The sequence below is a fragment of the Notolepis coatsorum genome, assembly GCF_963971535.1.
Source record: "Notolepis coatsorum genome assembly, chromosome: 11".
Lineage (NCBI taxonomy): Eukaryota > Metazoa > Chordata > Actinopteri > Aulopiformes > Paralepididae > Notolepis > Notolepis coatsorum.
Window position 1 is genome coordinate 59,480,861 of NC_140175.1, and position 22,047 is coordinate 59,502,907.

Consider the following 22,047-nt stretch of genomic DNA (forward strand, 5'->3'; position numbering starts at 1 on the left):
GACAACAGCCCGGCCTGGTACATACCTCATCACGGGGTGTATCATCCGCAGAAGCCAGGAAAAATACGCATCGTATTTGACTGTTCTCCCCGCTTCCGAGAGACTTCCCTCAACGACCATCTGCTCACTGGTCCTGACCTAACAAATGCACTGGTTGGTGTCCTGTGCCGCTTCCGAAAGGGCCCTGTCGCAGTCATGTGCGACATCGAAAAAAATGTCCACCAGTTTCAAGTAAGAAAAGAGGATCAAGATTATCTACGCTTCTTATGGTGGGAGAATGGCCGAATGGATACAGCACCATCAGTCTACAGAATGAAGGTCCACCTGTTTGGGGCGCGTGAATATTAAAGGCAACCAACTTGTGTTCGGCTTTTCTCTGATTGGCCGCGCCCCCACGCGCAGGCAAGCGCAGGCGTCCCACGTCCCAAATGAAATCCAAGGAGCGCAAGCGAGCGGCAGCGTGGGCAACAAGTTGTTCCAACCAACTTGTGTTCAGCTGCGGTAGCAGTGGAGCGCTATGAAATGTGCTGAACTAGAAAGCGTAACGTTATTATGTTTCGCGTTTTTAACAACCAACTACCAGCGTAACGTTATTATGTTTCGCGTTTTTAACAACCAACTACCAGATTCACTCGTGTATAAACAAAGCCCATACAGTTATGAAATGCGCTGAACTAGAAAGCGTAACGTTATTATGTTTCGCGTTCCATTGATTAATGCCATTACCTGCTGTGCTGTAGGAAGCAGAGGTACAGTAAGTTACAGTAGGTGTAGGTTACATGTTTAATCAAAGCCCATACAATTTTTTAGATGAATGATTGTGGATATAATATAGAAAACACATCATTATGATATTGTCAGATGGCGCAAAATACAATGGTGAGTGAGAAATATATCTCCAGTGATAAAACCCAGTGCTCTATGTCTCTATGATACACAGCGTGGATGGGCTTTCAGAGAGAGAGGCATGACTTCGCGACAGCCATATTAGACACTCACTGTACATCAGTGTGGAACTGTAATGTTATATGTTATTTCGCCCGTGGAGGCTGCTGAGCCTGAAGCGCAGCGGGGCGACGCGGTGGTTTATCCCCGGCTTCCGTGCGCCGCCCGCGGCTTGACTCGGTTCAGCTCCAGCAGCAGCAGCGGCCGTTCCTCCGTTGTAGAAGCCCTTCAATGACAGCGGCTCTCATATTTTGCGAATGCATAAACAAAATCTTAAATTATGGCTATGTGTCTAATATGGCTGTCGCTTATCAATGACTTCGCGACAGCCATATTAGACACATTGCCATAATTTAAGATATAGTTTATGCATTCGCAAATATGAGAGCTCTGTCATTGAAGTGGGTGGTGGCAGCATTACTAACAGTAGCGATTTTTATTGTTTTGTCATGACCAAACATAATCCCAACATAGATAGGAGGTGTACTGTATGTCAAATGTCGGTCATGTGGTGGAAGAGTTTAGTACAGTCACACAACAGAAGTTCTGCGGTGTTCTGTGTGTGACAGAACACCGCTGTAGTACAGTCACACAACAGAACACCGCTGGTTCGACCAGCACTTCTGCCGCGTCTCTCTTGCCGCAAGGGCGTGTGCTAGTGGATTGATTGATTGGCCGTGTGGCCAATCAGAGAAACGATGAACGAAAAGCTGAACACAAGTTGGTTGCCTTTAATATTCACGCGTTTGGGGCAGCCTCGTCCCCAGGCTGTGCCAACTTCGGCCTAAAACATCTGGCAGCGCATGGAAAAGGCCAGCTCAACAAGGAAACCAGACGCTTCATCCAAAGGGATTTCTACATGGACAACAGTCTGGCAAGCGTGGAACGTGAAGACAAGGCCATAAGACTTGTCAAAGAGTCAAGAGAACTCTGCAGCACTGGGAGGTTGAGACTGGACAAGTTTGTCTCTATCAGCAAAAGCGTCATGGCAAGCATCCCAGAAGAAGAATGTGCTGTAGTTAAAGAACAAGACATGGACTTCGGAGAACTACATGTGGAGAGAGCTCTTGGAGTAGAGTGGTGTGTTACATCCGACACCTTCCAGTTCAGAGTCCAAGTAAAGCCCCATCCACTGACAAGACGAGGTGTGCTCTCTACCGTAGCTTCCATATATGACCCCCTGGGGTTCGTGGAACCCTTCGTCCTCCTCGGGAAGCAAGTTCTCCAGCAGATTTGCAGAGACAAAGTCGACTGGGATGATGAACTACCATAAGCCCTAAGACACACGTAAAAGATGCTACGTACCTTCAGATTTCGGCGACGTCAAAGGCTACGAACTTCACCACTTTGCAGATGTAAGCGTCACAGGATACGGCGAATGTTCCTACCTTCGAACAATCAGCGAGTCTGATGAAGTCCATTGCTGTCTAGTAATGGGAAAGTTACTCCAACAAAAGTTACAACAATACCAAGATTCGAACTCGCTGCAGCAGTTGATGCCGTTCGAACAAGCGACATGCTCCGGAATGAGCTCGATATGCAAGATCTACAAGAGTCCTTCTGGACGGATTCCCAAGTTGTTCTTGGCTACATAAACGATGCTAGAAGATTTCAAATCTTCGTAGCCAACCGCATCGAAAGAATTAAGTCAAGTACAAAACCTGAACAGTGGTTTTATGTTGCTTCTGAGGACAACCCCGCGGATCACGCCTCTCGAGGTTTGACTGCAGATCAACTTAAGTCCTCAAACTGGTTCACCGGCCCAAAGTTTCTTTGGCAAAAAGGTCCACTCCTCAGAGAATGCAAGAAGGGAGAGGTCAACGAAGATGATCCGGAACTTCGCAAGGCTCTCGTGTGTAACACTGAGACAAAAGAAGAGAGATCTTTACTAGACAACCTGAAGAAGTTCTCTGACTGGACAAGAGCTGTAAAGGCAGTGGCAATGTTACAGCGAATGGCCAAAGAACATAAAGGTCTGAAAGAACGCACCAACAAAAATACTAGTATCGAAGAAAGAAAAGAAGCTGAGCTTGCTATCATTAAGCTTGCTCAAGAAGAGGTCTTCCTGGCTGAGATCAAAAGACTCAAGCCAAAGCAGGAACTTGTCAAGACCAAAGAAAGTAAGTTACAAAAGTTAAGTCCCTTCCTGGACGAAGACGGGATCCTCAGGGTGGGAGGACGTCTAGGTCAAACAGAGCTACACCCACACATAAAACATCAGGCAATACTTCCACAGAAAGGCCACATCTCATCCCTACTCATCAAACACCACCATGAAAAGATCCAACACCAAGGGCGTGGAATGACAACAAACCCACTCAGAGCTAATGGATGGTGGATTATGGGATGCAGCAGCGCTGTCTCGTTGCACCTCTACAGATGTGTCATGTGCCAAATGTATAGACGACCCCACGAAGAACAGAGAATGGCCGACCTACCTCAAGATCGGATGGAAGCAACTCCACCTTTCACCTACACCGGGATAGATTGCTTCTAAAAAGATATGGACTTATACTCACCTGTCTATGCTCAGGATCCGTTCACATAGAAGTGATTGACGATATGACTACAGATTCATTCATCAATGCACTCAGATCATTTATTGCGATCAGAGGAAACGTTCGCCAACTCAGATGCAATCAAGGAACCAATTTTGTTGGTGCGAGAAGAGAATTTACAGAACTTATGAAGGGAATGGATGAAGAAAGATGAAGGCTGTGGGATGTGAGTTTCTCATGAATCCTCCAGCGGCAAGCCACATGGGCGGTGTATGGGAGAGGCAAATAAGAACGATAAGAAGCATACTGACTACCATTCTGGACCAGTCCTCACAAAGGCTTGACAGGACCTCTCTCTGGATGTACCTGTACGAAGTCATGTCCATAATCAATAGCAGGCCGCTTTCCGCTGAGTTTCTGAACGACCCATCCGGACCTGACCCTTTAACCCCGAACCACATTCGAACGATGAAATCTACAATCATTCTGCCCCCACCTGGACAATTCATCAAACAAGATTTGTACCTACAAAAGAGGTGGCGCCGAGTTCAGTATTTGGCCAACGAGTTTTGGACAAGATGGAGGAAAGAATATCTTCTCAACCTACAACAGAGACAGAAGTGGTGTAAAACCAGAAGGAACTCTAAAGTCAACGACATCGTCCTTCTCCAAGATGAACTGACACCACGCAACGAATGGCGACTAGCAAGAGTCACTGAAGTCTACCCAGGACAAGATGGTAGAGTCCGAAAGTTGAAGCTGCTAGTAAGCCACACCACATACGATAGCAAAGGGAAAGCTACAACCAGTACAGTGTATTTAGAGAGACTGTAACTGAGGGGTACAATTCCCTGACTGTATTGATAAGTATGGTATCATTAAACCACTACCGCTTTATGTACTTTAATTACTGGCCATACAGTACATGATATATAAATATGATGAACACTTCCCACAATGAATCGGTTCCACACAAAGTGGTAATTAAGTATTTATTGCAGCAAAAGGTACATAATATACTTCTCTATTTTACTTTGGATGCGCTTATAAGGCAAAGGAATGTGCGTAGGCAAATCAATAATGAATGTCCATTCTCTGGTTACGCAGGAGGTAATTATACAACCTGAATCTCAGGGAATTATATCTATGGTACACTAGTAATATATAGCGGGAGATACTGGAAGGGTCCCCCCGGTTGTAAGCCAGCAGGGGTAGAGGATCTGTCGGTAGTAGAGAGTCTGGTCAACGATGACTAAGGAGACTCCAAGTACAGGAGACGGTGCAATAGTCTCTTGATCCACAGACGAATACAGCTGTTCTCCGTAGACTGTAGCTCCACAGTGAAGAAAGCTAGCCGGCCTCAGGCTCTCTGAGGCGCAGACTCGACGTGGCTCCTCACAGGGTAAATCCCACACATGTAGGCGTCGGCGATTCTCCGCTCCATAAATCACAGGACCAAAACAAATATAATCCAGCCGCAAAGGGCTATGTAGTCGTCGGGTAGATTAATCCAGTGTACATGTCCACACGGTTCTCGTCTAGGTCTCCTCGGGTGAAAGCGCCATGAAAGCAGCCCAGCCTGGATAAGCACTCTAGCTGATACGAGGAAGCGTTGGTGATGCTGGTCACTGTAGAACTTTAGCCGCACGATACACTATACACAAATAGACTATTACTGACTTAATAGAAATATGTCGCACTCTACGGTATAGCGCCAAACTCTGACAATTCAGTTATTAATTCGCACGCGGTCTCAATGCTCTATTTGGGGCCAAACAGGCCATACTTCACCGCACGGAGTATCGTGGGTGAGGCTTCAAATTATTGGGTAACTCTACTTCTGTATTCACCTGCGCCATATTTATATGCACGGCGAACAATCTAGTGCCAACCTCATTTCTGTCTCGTATCCCTGGGCAAGGCCGGGCATGTACAGACATGTCTTGACGGTGGCCTTGAACCTGACTCTGGAGGCATGGCCCTGGCGCCTGTGGACCGCTGTCCAATAGGAGAACGAAATATTATGGTCTGTACTAGGCTAAAGGGATATTCCGTGTATATGTACAAGGAATATACAAGGGATATCAAACGATATACAAATACTATGCAATATATATCAATCAATAAATATATATATTCGGTTTAATCTGATCCTTTGTAACAGCCGCCTCCTAATTAGTCCCACCTAATTAGCTAAGCAGAGACAGATTAACCGCACTGTCCACTACTCAATGTCTGTTGTGAGGGGGTCGGGCAGTTCACAAAGTCATGGGGTCATGGTCGTCATCGATAGTATCGGGGAGCCTTGGCAGTTCTATTAGCCTCGCCACGGGTCGGGTGTAGATCCGTCCTTGGACGAGCACTTCGGCTGCTCGGACCTTTCCGTCGGCACCGGTGATCACTTTGCTTACGCGGCCAGCCGGCCACATAGCTCGGGGTAGTGACTGGTCGATAATCATGACGACTGTTCCTTCTGTCAAATTGTCTCTCTCTTTCACCCATTTCTGGCGGGTCTGTAGAGACGGTAGATAGTGGAGTAGGAAGCTGTTCCAAAACTTGTCAGCCAATACTTGACTGTACCTCCACATTCTTCGGCCGTTCGCTTCTTCAGGCCTGTACATTGTCTGTGGTAGCGCGGGGTCCAGCCGCCCAATCAAGAGTGTGTTGGGGGTGACTGGGTCGACATCTGCTACATCACTTGAGATGTAACCGAGGGGCTTTGAGTTCAATACTCCCTCGATCTCCGTGAGGACTGTCATTAGGACTTCTTCCACCACGGTCTGGGCCCCAAGCACGGCGTACAGGGCTGTCTTTATTGAACGTACTTCTCGTTCCCAAGTTCCACCGAAGTGAGGTGCGTTCGGGGGATTAAACTGGAAGTCAATCTGGGATGGAGCGAGGTGGGTCTTAAGTTCTGGGCCCATAGCTTGGAAGCTCTCTCTCAGCTCTCTTTCTCCGCCTTTGAAGTTTGTCCCGTGATCAGACAATAATATAGACGGTTTGCCTTTCCGCGATGTGAATCTTCGGAAGGCCATAAGGAATGAGTCTGTGCTCATGGTTGGAAGGAGTTCTATATGCATCGCTCGGGTGGTCATGCATTTGAATACAATACCCCACCGCTTCTCGGTTCCTCTTCCTTTCTTTATATACAGCGGGCCGAAACAGTCCATACCGGTCGAGTGAAAAGGCTTGTCGCCGAGTCGGAGGCGACAGGGAGGTAGGTCAGCCATCCGGGGTATACTGGGCTGCGCTCGCCACTTACGACAGTCTAGACAGGTTCGCTGGAAGCGCCGCACTGCTTCTCTCCCTTGCAGTATCCAATAACGACGTCTGATCTCCGCGAAGACTCTCTCTGCCCCGGCGTGATGCACATCCTCGTCGTATTTCTTTATAATCAGCTCTGTGACCTTGTGTCGGCTGTTTAAGACTATCGGGTACTTGACGTCATCCGGTAAGTCTGGAGCTCTCCGCAGACGACCACCCACTCTGATGAGACCATGGGCGTCGCTCTCGGGGGCCAGGTGGAGCAATCTGCTGTCTGATGGGACGGGCTTTGCTCCCTGTAGACAGTCTAGCTCATCGGGGAACGAGTCTCTCTGGGCTCGTTGTAGTAGAAGAAGTTCTGCTTCTTCGTAGTCAGCTGCTGTAATGTCAGTAGTGAGCTGAACCTCTGGGTGGTGCCACAGGAATGTCTTTAGCTGCGCACTCTCTAGGGTGAGGCAATCGTCTATGTCGGGGTCTGTGGAGACGAGTGTGTTCAATCCACAGAACATAGATTTCTTGTTTTCGGCGTCCTCTTTACTCGCTTCCCGTGGGGTGGGTGTAGGCCACTCTTCTTCCGGGAGCTTGAGGAACTCTGGCCCGTCACTGTATAGGTTGTGACGGGTGAGGTCATCCAGGGACATTCCCCGGGTGATGACGTCAGCTGGGTTGTGTTTTGTGTCCACATACCTCCAGCTTGCTACTTCTGTTAAATCTTGAATCTCTGTGACTCTGACTCCCACGAAGACCTTGTATCTGCACGAATCAGACCGGATCCATGTGAGTACTGTCGTGGAGTCTGACCACAAGATTGTTCTTTGCACCGGAATGGTGAGTTCACGTTGGATTAACGTGGCGAGTTGCGCTCCTGCTAGGGCTGCGCAGAGCTCTAGACGCGGCATAGATTGTTCCTTTCGTGGGGCTATTCTTGAGCGAGCCAGGATGAAAGCAGTATGTATTTCTCCTCCCTCCTCTCGGGCACGCAAGTAGGCCACCGAACCGTAGGCTACTTCGGAGGCGTCGCTGAAGACGTGCAGGTCCATCTGGCACGTCTCCGGCCTCACTGTGGGTGGGAAGTAGCTGCGGCGTATGTTGACACCTGGGAGTGAGCTGAGTTCCGTCTCCCACTCTCTCCATGTGGATGCAAGGTGTTCGGGTATGGGGTCGTCCCAGCCCTGGTCCTTGTCCCATAACGCTCTTACAATCATCTTTGCCCTGGTGGTGTAAGGTAGAATACATCCCAACGGGTCATATTGTCTGGCGAGTGTTCTGTATACACTCCGTCTGGTGGTCGGTAGTGCAGTCGACCTTCCCTGCTCCTTGGTCAGGGGTGTGTGTTTATAATGGAGCGAGTCTGTTTTGAAGCGCCAGACTAGTCCTAATGTCATTTCTTGGGCTTCTCCTGGGATGGTCGCCATCCAGGTCTCGCTGCTTGCTGCCTTGTCCTCGGGGGAGAGGCTGCGCAATACTTGCGGGTCGCTGCTGGCCCACTGCCTGAGATCAAAGCCGCCTTTGATCAGGGAGGCGCGGAGCTTGAGTAGAAGGGCCTCGGCTTCTTCTGGCGTCGAGACGCTTTGCAGACAGTTGTCCACGTAGAAACTATTTCCTACACTTTGTCGGACCTCTTCATTAGCTGCTGGGTCCTCTGCGACGTGTTTTTGCAGTGCAAACGTAGCACAGCATGGGCTGCATGTGGTTCCGAAAGGGAGGACTTCCCATTGATAGATGGCTGGTTGCTAATCCCCGATCCTCTCTCTCCATAGGAACCGCAGCAGGGGCTTGTCCTCCTCCACTAGTCTCACCTGCAGGAACATCCCTTTGATGTCGCCGCTGATGGCCACCTTGTCTTGGCGGAAACGTAGTAACACGCCTAGTAGAGAGGGGCAGAGTGTTGGGCCGGGCAAGAGCTCTTTATTCAGATTTTGTGATCCGATCTGGTAGCTGCAGTTGAACACAATACGATCCTTGCCGTTGTGGTGGACTTTGTGGTGCGGCACGTACCATGATTCGGTCGTCTGATCGGCCTCTTTAATGTCAATTTTCTTTATGTGTCCCGCTGTGATTAGCTTGTTAATCTCAGCGCGGTACACCGTCTCTTGAGCGGGGTCTCTGGCTAGGCGCCGCTCTGTGTTCAATAGATACCGCTCCGTCGCTTCTTTTGGGGCGTGGAAGGTAGGCATACCCTCTCGCCTCAGGAGTGGAGTTGCGTATCTCATCACTCCGTTGACTTTGACTCTCTTTGTCCCCTGCTCGAGGAGGGCTATAGCGTAAATGTCTTCCTTGGGACGAATGTCTTTCTTTTCGTTCTTAAAGGGCATTGTCTCTAGTGTCCATAGCCTCTCGACATGCTGTAGGAGGGTGGTGTCTTCTTCTGTCACTCTGGAGTGGAGGCAGCTAGTGGCTGCTGTTCGGTTAAGAGACTTAGCGAGGGGGCCTTGTAATGTCCATCCTATGCGGGTCTCGACTGCTGCAGGACAGCCTCTGGGCCCTGTGTGGACCCGGTCTATCGGGACGATGAGGTCTGCATGGTCGGAGCCTATCAGCAGGGTCGGGGTGGCACCGTCTATGAGCGGTATAGGTAGTTGACGCAGGTGCACATATTTATCCATCAGCTTGGCGATGGGGTAGGTGTACTGCGACAGGCCTATTTCTTGGCTGGTGAAAGCGTTAGTAATCCTATACCGTCTCTCTGGCTGCCCGCTTGCTGCGATAGTGAAGGAGACATTCTCGCCCTTTATCGTCTTTAGATCTCTTCTTATTGTCCGAATCGTCATCTGGTTTTCGCTCCCCCGCAGCCCCAGCTGGGCCGCAGCGGACGCGAGGAGAAGGGTCTTCTCTGACCCGTCGTCAAGGACGGCGTAAGTGTCCATGACCTTATCTTGGTAACTCAGTGTTACGCGGACCACCTTTAAGAGCACCCGGGCACCCCCGCTGCTGGCGGGGTCAATGTACATAACACTTGCCTTTGTGCTGCTTGAGGGTGCAGGCTTTCTTCTGTTACTGTCGTGTAGGACATCTAGGTGGGCTCCGTCACACCGACTACACCTCTTCTTTAAGCGGCAATCGGCTGCCATGTGACTGCGCGCACATCGGTAACAGCGTCGGTTGGACTTTATCCATTGACTCACCTCGTCGGCGGTCATCTTCTTGAACGTGTCACATTGTGACAACCAGTGTTCCTTTTCGCAGTACGGGCACACCATCTTCCACTTCTCTTTCATCGAGGGGGTACTGTGGTTCTTGCTGCTCGGTACTGATTCTGATTGGTGCATGACGGTCACCAATCTGCGGCCATCGTTTGCTCTCCTAGGTCCCTCTCTGGAGCTTGGTGTGCTCCGCATGAACGTATCCAACCGTAGGCTGTTGACTTCTCTCACCAGGAAGTCGGCTAGGTCTAGGAGGGATGGCTCGGGACCGTTAGGATCACGGTGGTCTCTTTGCCGCCTGAAGCGCTCTTGTCGGGCGGGCGGAAGCTTCTCTAAAATCCTCTTGACATTAGAGTTTGCGTACAGTTCGTGCATACCCTTTTCTCTTTGCGCCCCCAGCATCCCTACCAGGGATTGTACCTTGATAGACAGGTCATCTAGTGAGCGATTGTCTGTGGCTGGGGGTAGGCGGTCAATATGCCTTATCTCTTGTATTACGTAGTCCCATATGCGTCCATATCTTTGGTCGAGTGCTGCTAGAGCCACTGTGTATGGGGTAGTAGAGGTGGCATAGGCCAGCGCTATATTGTGCGCTCGGGGCACCTTGAGGTGCTTCAGTAGGATAGCATACTTGTACGGTTCATCAGCTACATCGGACATCATTGTTTCTAAGCACATTCGTAGCTCCGTGTACTGTGCTCTGTTCTCGTGGGTGAAGTCCGGAAACGTCGGTGTGCCAATGTATGATGCCATGGATGGCTGGCACATCGGTGAGCGTTGGAAGAGAGGCCTCCTAGGCAAGTCTCCTCTTACGCCTCTTGGTGGGCTGGTACCTGCTGGGTACCATGGCCCGCGTATCCAGGTGCTGTTCCTCGGGGCTGGTCGTGCGTCAAGCTCACCCGTGAATCGAGTCGGGGGTCTGTAGCGCAGAGCCGCGGGGGTAGAGCCTGGGCTGTACTGGACCTCCTGGTCCTGTGGAGTACTGTGCTGCTGTCGGGCTTGACTCTCCTCCTCTCCCTCTTCTTCTTCCTCTGGCAGGTCCTCTAGATCCTGTAGTCGTCTATTTAGCCTCTCCGCGGTGTAGACCGTTTCTTCCTTGTAGCTGGGTCTCCCTTGGACCGGTCGGGGAAGGGGTTCGGAGGGGGGTATAGGCTCTCTCTGGTGGTCGGGCTCAGGGTCGCTTGATCGGGTAGGGGAGGGTGCCCTTGACCCTTGTCTTGACGAGGCCCTGGAACCCCGTGCGGAGGGAGGGGGTGTTGCCCTGGTGATCAGCTGCTCCATTATCTGCGCTTGTAATCGGTCGCGCTCGGCTTCGCGCTTGGTGAGAGCGAGGTCGCGCTCTGCTTCTCTTTGGGCACCGGCAGCGACGCGCTGGGCTTCGGCGGCGGCGCGCTGGGCTTCGGCCCGGTCCCTTACCATATTCTCTTCCGTCTGAAGGCGTCTAATCTCTAGACGTATACGATCTTCGTCGCTCCGTTGCTGCGACTGAAGGCGTTCTCTTTCCATGGAAGAATGTTCGCGCTCACTAAGCGTCTGTGCTTGGAGTCGATCGCGCTCTGTTGAGGCTGCTAGGCTGGCAAGGAATGCCTGTGCCAGCATCTTGTCCGCCTCGCTGGGGGAAGACGCTGGTTGAGGTGATCCGCTCCTGGCAGTACTCGTTGGAGATCTGTTCTCCTGTGGCGAGTCCTGGAGATCCATCTCCGGGGTGCTCTCCTCTTCTTGTAGCGGGTAGAGTTCCATCCCTGGAGGGCTGTCTTTATCCTGGAGCTCTCCGGGGACTACTTCTTCGGTCTTGGCGGGGGGTAAAGTCATGTCGGGTCCCTCCTGGTCCCTACCGTGAGCTTGGTCAGTTACGTTAGAACCCACTAGGGCCTCTATTGGCGGGGTAGCCTGGTCGATAGGGTCGGACATAATTTTAATATCTACTTTTTCCGCGTTTACCGTCTGTAGAAAGCTAGGTAGTATATTGGCAACGTAATCCTCTAAGTACTGAGGTGTCTGCCGTCTACGCTGCCGGCGATCTACTTTAGGAGAACCGTTTTGTGGAGTGTTCATCATTGGCCATGTCAATATTAATACCACTATATTAATATTACACTAGTTACCCTCCGGCTCGAAGGACCAATTGTAACTGAGGGGTACAATTCCCTGACTGTATTGATAAGTATGGTATCATTAAACCACTACCGCTTTATGTACTTTAATTACTGGCCATACAGTACATGATATATAAATATGATGAACACTTCCCACAATGAATCGGTTCCACACAAAGTGGTAATTAAGTATTTATTGCAGCAAAAGGTACATACTATACTTCTCTATTTTACTTTGGATGCGCTTATAAGGCAAAGGAATGTGCGTAGGCAAATCAATAATGAATGTCCATTCTCTGGTTACGCAGGAGGTAATTATACAACCTGAATCTTAGGGAATTATATCTATGGTACACTAGTACAGCAGGGGTAGAGGATCTGTCGGTAGTAGAGAGTCTGGTCAACGATGACTAAGGAGACTCCAAGTACAGGAGACGGTGCAATAGTCTCTTGATCCACAGACGAATACAGCTGTTCTCCGTAGACTGTAGCTCCACAGTGAAGAAAGCTAGCCGGCCTCAGGCTCTCTGAGGCGCAGACTCGACGTGGCTCCTCACAGGGTAAATCCCACACATGTAGGCGTCTGCGATTCTCCGCTCCATAAATCACAGGACCAAAACAAATATAATCCAGCCGCAAAGGGCTATGTAGTCGTCGGGTAGATTAATCCAGTGTACATGTCCACACGGTTCTCGTCTAGGTCTCCTCGGGTGAAAGCGCCATGAAAGCAGCCCAGCCTGGATAAGCACTCTAGCTGATACGAGGAAGCGTTGGTGATGCTGGTCACTGTAGAACTTTAGCCGCACGATACACTATACACAAATAGACTATTACTGACTTAATAGAAATATGTCGCACTCGACGGTATAGCGCCAAACTCTGACAATTCAGTTATTAATTCGCACGCGGTCTCAATGCTCTATTTGGGGCCAAACAGGCCATACTTCACCGCACGGAGTATCGTGGGTGAGGCTTCAACTTATTGGGTAACTCTACTTCTGTATTCACCTGCGCCATATTTATATGCACGGCGAACAATCTAGTGCCAACCTCATTTCTGTCTCGTATCCCTGGGCAAGGCCGGGCATGTACAGACATGTCTTGACGGTGGCCTTGAACCTGACTCTGGAGGCATGGCCCTGGCGCCTGTGGACCGCTGTCCAATAGGAGAACGAAATATTATGGTCTGTACTAGGCTAAAGGGATATTCCGTGTATATGTACAAGGAATATACAAGGGATATCAAACGATATACAAATACTATGCAATATATATCAATCAATAAATATATATATTCGGTTTAATCTGATCCTTTGTAACAGAGACCAATACACAAGATCATTACAATTCCTCACTCATGGAACTCAATTCCTCAAACAATTAGAGTGTCCACATCATACCATTCATTCAAGTGCAGGGTTAGGGAATGGCTCATTGAAAACCAGAACTGTCAACACTGAGGTGTCTGTGTGTGTGTGGATATGGTGCGTCTGTCTATGTCTGGGTCTCTTAATATGTCATGATGTGCTCTGTCCTTGTGTCCGTGACTGTATTGTGACCTGTATCCCTACTATGTCTATGTGCTTTTGTGTTTTTATTCTAATGTTATTTATCTTGATTTTATTCTGTTTTTATTGCTAACCCTTTTTTACACAGGATTTTAGCCTGTACCTTCTGGCAGGGGGACTGCCAATGGAAATTAGCCTTTTGGTTCAAATTGGGTGCATTTACATCTGTAAAATGTTTTATTAATGTACACTGTCCCCCTTGAACAAATAAAGTAAACCTAAACCTAAACCTACATTGACAGAAGCAGATTAGAGCACTAGTGAGTTATTCAACATTAAGCTGTTTTGGCACTTACCCATTTTCTGCTTACCTTTACTCTGAAATAGGAGTTTTTTGTTTTGTCTTACACTCGAAAGAGATACTTACCTGGTTGAATCCAATTGATCTTAGAGACATATCCTTTGAAGTATCCACAATAAGAAATTCCACATTCTATAAGTATGTGCAATAAGACATTTCACATTTTATTAGTATGTGTAATTGGTGGGAGTGTAACTGCAGCTATGGTTAACAGTTGGTTAATATAGTTATATTCGTTTACAATTTTATATGCTTATTTTTGTATATTAATAATACACACAATTGTATTTCTCTGTATTTCTTATGGGTTTATATAAGATATATTAGTGGCACACTATTTCTATTTGTTTGTGCAATTATTTCATCTCACGAGAATTGGTCCACCTGGTATCCGGTGACGTGTTTCCGCCTTCTTTCTCTTGAGTTGCTGTGGGTGGATTATTGACTTACCTGTCAATCTTAACAAAAAAAAGACAATTCATCAAGACAATTTAACAAGACAATCTTCCAAGATAAGGATCAAAGACATACCACCACAACCCAGATAGCAAAAAATCGTTGAATCAACATTGTGTTTTTGTCAGGCTGGAGATTAGAATCAACATTGATATCAGACATAGAAAATGGCATTAAAAGTGCTCGCTATGATCAACATGGAAAGAACATTGGATTTTCAACCAAAATTTAGAAATTTCAATTTGAAAGCCGACAATGAATCAACGTTGATTCAACTATGATATGATCAACATTGAAATAATGTAGCATTGCATCAACATTGATTCAACTATATATATATATATATTGCATTATACATTGAAATAATGATATTATTGAATGACCATTTCAGCACTTTTTCAACCTTCCTCTGTATGCTTTTAATATGCCTCATTAATAAAGAAAAATAATCACTTTACATCTAAATTATATTATTAGTTGTAGTTCCACCGGGAGCATGCTAAAAGGTGTCTACTAGTGACATTACTGCCATATGCCTGAATGGCAGTGATGTCACTGATAGACAGGCTTGGAGCAACCCCTCCAATAGAGTAAAGTGATTATTTTTGGCTTAAATGAGACATATTAAAAACATACAGAGGAAGGTTGAAACATGCTGAAATGGTCCATATGCTTTACTGCAGTGGTTCTCAACCTTTTTATACAAAGACCTCACAGGAAAAATATTTGGGGACTCCAAACTTGATTATAATTATGCCATTCTAGGTGAATATTCGAAAAGCCCAAGGTTGAGAACAGCTGCTTTACGACATGCTCTATGAACAAAGAAACAGACAATTTATTGCTTTAACCATTTATTAAAGCCAATTAATTCGCACATACATATTCTTTGAAATGCCTCTCTTTCTATTAGACTTCGATGCCAACTATGCACGTGGCTCCAGATCAGCTGACATTCAGCTGACTCTCCCATACAAAAATGACAGAATAATAAGTTATTGAAAATATTCATACAGAACTCTGAACCTTCGCACATACATATTCTCTTTGAAATGCCTGAGTTCAATTTGGATTTAGTATCACCAGGCGTGCATGAGAACAGATAATGAAATCTACTGTAATGTACAGTAGCTTTTTTATTTTATCAGGGTGGCACCATTGAAACTATTTAATGATGTGTGTCCCTTCTCTTTCTATTAGACTTCGATGCCAACTACGCACGTGGCTCCAGATCAGCTGACATTCAGCTGACTCTCCCATACAAAAATGACCGAATAATAACAGTTATTGAAAATATTCATACAGAACTCTGAACCTTCGCACATACATATTCTCTTTGAAATGCCTGAGTTCAATTTGGATTTAGTATCACCAGGCGTGCATGAGAACAGATAATGAAATCTACTGTAATGTACAGTAGCTTTTTTATTTTATCAGGGTGGCACCATTGAAACTATTTAATGATGCGTGTCCCTTTTCTTTCTATTAGACTTCGATGCCAACTACGCACGTGGCTCCAGATCAGCTGACATTCAGCTGACTCTCCCATACAAAAATGACCGAATAATAACAGTTATTGAAAATATTCATACAGAACTCTGAACCTTGAACCCCTATAGAATCTTCCAGGAAGTGTTGTTTTCCAAAATTCCAACGCAGAATCAAATCTAAAAGTTAAATCTATCTAAAAACACTTTTACCTATTGCTAAACTAAGTATAATACTTCAGAGTATTATAGAGACACATTAGAGATGTACATCTATATAATATATTCACATCCACACTATAAATAGCATCCATTAATCCATCATTAATCATCACTCCATTCAGACTACCGACTACTGACAACCTTCTGAACTTGAATAAGTATGCAAAACCAACAATTAGCATTTCAGGTGGCAGACTGCCTCTCCCGGGCGCACGTCAGCCCTGTGCACCCGGGCATCGACTATGCTGCCATGGCTGCTGACCAGCTCACCGACTCAGACCTTCAGGCGTTCAGGACGGCTGTGACAGGACTTCGACTTGAGGATGTGGTGTTTCACGACAGCGGCGCCACGCTCCTCTGTGACGTCTCCACTGGCCAGCCCCGCCCCATGGTTCCAACTGACTGGCGCCGCCGGGTATTTGACACCATTCATGCCCTTTCACACCCTGGGGTAAAGGCGTCGGTCAAGTTGGTAGGGGCCAAGTTCGTCTGGCCGGGCCTTAGGAAGGACGTCAAAGTATGGGCGGTCTCCTGTGTGGCGTGCCAGCGTGCCAAGGTACATCGTCACACTAAGGTCTGGAGGGGGGCTGAGTCTAAACTAGGGGTTGGTCCTGAGGGGGGCTGAGTCTAAACTAGGGGGTGGTCCTGAGGGGGGCTGAGTCTCAACTGGGGGTGGTCTGGAGGGGGGCTGAGTCTAAACTAGGGGGTGGTCCTGAGGGGGGCTGAGTCTCAACTAGGGGTGGTCTGGAGGGGGGCTGAGTCTAAACTAGGGGGTGGTCCTGAGGGGGGCTGAGTCTAAACTAGGGGGTGGTCCTGAGGGGGGCTGAGTCTAAACTAGGGGGTGGTCCTGAGGGGGGCTGAGTCTCAACTAGGGGTGGTCTGGAGGGGGGCTGAGTCTCAACTAGGGGTGGTCTGGAGGGGGGCTGAGTCTAAACTAGGGGGTGGTCCTGAGGGGGGCTGAGTCTAAACTAGGGGGTGGTCCTGAGGGGGGCTGAGTCTAAACTAGGGGGTGGTCCTGAGGGGGGCTGAGTCTCAACTAGGGGTGGTCTGGAGGGGGGCTGAGTCTAAACTAGGGGGTGGTCCTGAGGGGGGCTGAGTCTAAACTAGGGGGTGGTCCTGAGGGGGGCTGAGTCTCAACTAGGGGTGGTCCTGAGGGGGGCTGAGTCTCAACTAGGGGTGGTCTGGAGGGGGGCTGAGTCTAAACTAGGGGGTGGTCCTGAGGGGGGCTGAGTCTCAACTAGGGGTGGTCTGGAGGGGGGCTGAGTCTAAACTAGGGGGTGGTCCTGAGGGGGGCTGAGTCTCAACTAGGGGTGGTCTGGAGGGGGGCTGAGTCTAAACTAGGGGGTGGTCCTGAGGGGGGCTGAGTCTCAACTAGGGGTGGTCTGGAGGGGGGCTGAGTCTAAACTAGGGGGTGGTCCTAGGGGGGGGCTGAGTCTAAACTAGAGGGTGGTCCTGAGGGGGGCTGAGTCTCAACTAGGGGTGGTCTGGAGGGGGGCTGAGTCTAAACTAGGGGGTGGTCCTGAGGGGGGCTGAGTCTAAACTAGGGGGTGGTCCTGAGGGGGGCTGAGTCTCAACTAGGGGTGGTCCTGAGGGGGGCTGAGTCTCAACTAGGGGTGGTCTGGAGGGGGGCTGAGTCTAAACTAGGGGGTGGTCCTGAGGGGGGCTGAGTCTAAACTAGGGGGTGGACCTGAGGGGGGCTGAGTCTAAACTAGGGGGTGGTCCTGAGGGGGGCTGAGTCTCAACTAGGGGTGGTCTGGAGGGGGGCTGAGTCTAAACTGGGGGTGGTCCTGAGGGGGGCTGAGTCTAAACTAGGGGGTGGTCCTGAGGGGGGCTGAGTCTCAACTAGGGGTGGTCTGGAGGGGGGCTGAGTCAAAACTAGGGGGTGGTCCTGAGGGGGGCTGAGTCTCAACTAGGGGTGGTCTGGAGGGGGGCTGAGTCTAAACTAGGGGGTGGTCCTGAGGGGGGCTGAGTCTAAACTAGGGGGTGGTCCTGAGGGGGGATGAGTCTAAACTAGGGGGTGGTCCTGAGGGGGGCTGAGTCTCAACTAGGGGTGGTCTAGAGGGGGGCTGAGTCTAAACTAGGGGGTGGTCCTGAGGGGGGCTGAGTCTAAACTAGGGGGTGGTCCTGAGGGGGGCTGAGTCTAAACTAGGGGGTGGTCCTGAGGGGGGCTGAGTCTCAACTAGGGGGTGGTCCTGGAGGCTAAATTAGGGGGTGGTCCTGGAGGCTAAACTAGGGGCTAAACATATGCATGCACGCATGCACGCGACAGCTGCAACCAGAGATGCTGGAGATAAATGTTGCCCCTGGATCAGCTTCCAATGATCCAACTCCCATGAAACCCACTGTCCTCCAAACCATTTGTCCTTTTAAGTCTTTGTCTTTCTTCGTATCCCGCCATTCCTCTCAGGTGCATAACGCAGCCACTTCTGCAGTGCATCTCTGTATATCAAGTCAGTCAACTTGCGGTCAAATTGACGAGCAGCCGCTGGGAAAAAAGAAAAAAAGAATACTTAAAGATAAACAAGAAAGCTGCAGTGGGCACGTTCCATTCCAAAGTGAACAGTGTCCTTTTTAGTGTACTAGATTTTCAGGTGGCCTTAGGTGCATTTTCAACCCCATAGTCATATAATTGATCCACATTAATGCTCGTAAAAAATCTTATTGTGAGCATTACAGAGGACCACTTATATGACGTTAAGGTTGGAAATGGGTGAGGTGTTTCTTTAAGAGTGGTTGCATGTTCCATCAGGCTCATTCCATGGTGATAAAAATGCATCCATTCGTATTTACTTGAGATAAAAGTGAAAATACTTAATTAAATGAAATATCCATCATCAAAATAGCTAAATCCACTGTAGTAAACCTAGTATTTTGAGGTGCAGATTGACTCACCAAACATGCAGTCCTGCATCAGTGTGTCCTTGAAGGCCCTCTTCGGTCCCTTTCCCGCCCAGTTGAAGATGCATGCTAGACAGTTTGTCATGGTAGCGGATAGCATTCGCCGGATCATATTTTCTGAGTTGGTCCCTCCGATTAATGCCAGGCGGGTTGTCTTAACAGATTGGAGAGGAAAAAAAGTGAGTGTGCTAAAGTGTACATTGTACTATGTCAAATGGACAGAATATGATGTTTTAAGTACACATTTTAAGACTTTTTTTTATTAACTCTAAAGAAAGACCATTACTGTGTCAAAACTCAACAAACAATACCATCAAACAAATTAGCTAAATGAATTGTCAAATATTGACTAAGAAATAAATATCATCCCGCATATCATTGCAAGGCTATTTTCACAATATTTCTATGCCAAGCACACATCCAAGCAAAAAACTAAATAAATGCCTCCACTCCTACAATTCAGACATTATAAACACTTAGATTTCAAACAATAAATTTTTAACAAAATACAAAAATGTTCACCATCTTTCGACGGACTGTTTCGTCCTTCAGTGCAGCTTCAGCCTCATCAAACTGCTCCTCATTGGTGAGTGGCAGCACGATGGGGAAGTTCTCTTCTCTCTGTGATTCAGGTCCAGCTCTGTGATCGTTAAAGGTGGATTTAGCCATTTCAGTCTTCAGAAACTGAACGTCATGTGAAATTTGCTTCACCTCCACGAGTAGCTCTGCAAGCATCCTGGTGTTTTTGTTGGCAGCAAGGTCTTGAAGAAAAACAATTGGTTTTACATTAAATTTCAAGGATAGATTCACCATTTCAATCATTTAGAATGACACTAAGCAATAAGGGCCTTCAGCACATTCAAATCACGTCTAATTAAAGGGATCATCACATGACAACAACGTTACTATTTACATTTAAATGTGACGCTTAAGTCTTTGCACCCCTAACTTATAGTAACCATTAAGTGCTTAAATATTAAGCCTATAAACACCATGACAAATTACATGAAAAAAAAAGTGACAAAGACTGTAAAGTCACAAGGGACATATGTTTCTCAATGCATCAGAAAATGATACTTGCCTTGTAACATTTGACTGGGCTCTCCATGGAATCTTCCCCGCGGCGTTTCAGGAGCTGAAGCTGAAGAAATCAACATGGCATCAGCATTGCACATTAGGTCATTGTGTATGGGGGAGGCGGGGGGTAAAGTGGAATATAGGCATCTTTACCCAGGCGATGTGAGTTGAAGTCAGCTGATCTGGAGCCACGGCTATAGTTGGCATTGAAGTCTAATAGAAAGAGAATAAAGGACACACATCATTGTTTACATTGAACACGAATTATGGAATTTTACCCAAAAAAACAACATTTAAGATGAGAAATGCATACCATTCCTTGCTCGCTCTGATGGCACAGTGTGGTAGGGGCTGGAGTTATACATTGGCTTTCCTAGAGAAAGAGCGACAGAATTAACAAAATAAGGTAAGCACCATCAAAGTATCAATGAGCACCATATACAGTAGCAAGCAAAATACATACCATTCCTTACTTGTCCAGTGTGGTTCCCTCCTGAAATGGATTAAAATAACCGTAATTAGTCACTGTAAAATACAAGTTCTCATATAATATCATGCCAACATTAACAGCTCATTGCAAAATAGTGAGACACTGAATAAGCTACTCATATATGCACTCAACTTTACATTTCCACCCATTTAACTAACATTTCCAGTCAGTAAGGTATCCAGTAAGGCAGGACTAGTAATCCAACCGCCACCTATTGAAACAGACTGGAGACACAAGAGTGGCTGAGAGAATCACATAGCTATATCTAGTTTATTAATCTACTTACCATCATTGCAGTGGTCCATTGACTCCAACTGTGCCAAGAAGCTTCCACCAAAGCCTAAAATGAGAGAACACAACAAAACATGAACAATGAATGCTATCAAAAGCACATTTACAATCTGTCCACCGGCTCCACCCTGACTTAGTAGTGTGAAGTGATTCACTTACCATTATTAGGCTGGTTATTCTCCGAGCAGCTTCCTCCAGAGACCGAGCAGCTTCCTCCAGAGACTAAAAGAAGGGAACACAAGACATGAATAGTGGACACTGTAACTTTTGAACACATAACCTGACTGATATGTTTGGATGTATTGACAGAGGAACTAAATGCTTGTAAAGCTCTCATGCAACTACATTTTGTTCTGCTATGTTAGTAAATAATGACATACCACTGCTTGCATTTGATGTTGGCACCGAGGGGTACTGGCTGGATTCTGGCTGCACTGTATTAATAAATAAATGGAATTATACATGGCAATACTTAAAGTAGGTGTAGCAGTTAGTGTCATAACTGACAAGTGTCACCACTATACCTGGGAAATGAACATCAGGTGGCTTGGCATATCTTCGCGTCACCCTGCTGTCTGGCTCTTCATCTGACTCCACTGCGTGCATATGATTTGTCCTAAAAAAAAAACATTTAACATTCCCAGGCTCCCAGGATAATTCAATTAATTGAGCAATCCTTGAGACACTGTTCAGGAGCCAGCCCATGGCCCATTTCTGTTTAACCAAAAACGATCACGAGGAATTCAACTGTACCTTGCTCTTCTTTTCCGACGTACATCTGCTTCCTCTTCAGATTCCAAATCAGTGGTTAGACATCCAGTAGTCACGTACTTGTCTTCATGTTGCTTGGCCTTTACAAATGAGTCTGTAAAAGAACAAGCAGAAAATACAGCATGACATTAATAAGAAGTATGAGGAACAATTCACATCAGACAATAGCAGTGACTATACTTACCACAAGTAATTAAGAGCCGAATTTTGTCATATGTGGTCCATCCTTCACAGGGCATCATGTTTTCTTTAAGGGCCTTTGAATAATTTGTGTTTTTTGGGGGCCATAATAATGTACCTTCCGTTGGATTGAACCAGCTGGAAAGAACTGTTGCAGTTCCGCCATTTGGAAACAGTACAACGCCCCAGAGCACCACCTCACTTTCCATTCTGTGTACAATAAATTAAATTAGAATATTAATGATAAAAAAATTATAATGACAAAAACATGAATCATAAGATGTCTACTGCAGATGAGCTATTGGAATAGCTATGAGGCTATTTCCCTCTGGATACAGAACACATTTACGTTTAATAAAG

The 22,047-nt window shown here is 47.3% G+C and overlaps 1 protein-coding gene across 1 annotated transcript; it reads right to left on the reverse strand.

Annotated features, from left to right (window-relative positions):
* Positions 1 to 3,110: 3,110 nt before the first annotated feature.
* Positions 3,111 to 21,792, reverse strand: LOC311237136 (uncharacterized protein; the record flags this gene model as incomplete). The annotated part of the gene is made up of 8 exons (XM_084324942.1): positions 21,692 to 21,792; positions 21,490 to 21,601; positions 21,261 to 21,352; positions 21,117 to 21,170; positions 20,896 to 20,958; positions 20,732 to 20,785; positions 20,419 to 20,448; positions 3,111 to 3,142 (listed from the first exon to the last, which is right to left on the reverse strand). The coding sequence occupies exons 1-8, from the start codon at positions 21,747 to 21,749 to the stop codon at positions 3,111 to 3,113; spliced, it is 495 nt and encodes a 164-aa protein (XP_084181068.1). The 5' UTR covers positions 21,750 to 21,792.
* Positions 21,793 to 22,047: the final 255 nt, after the last annotated feature.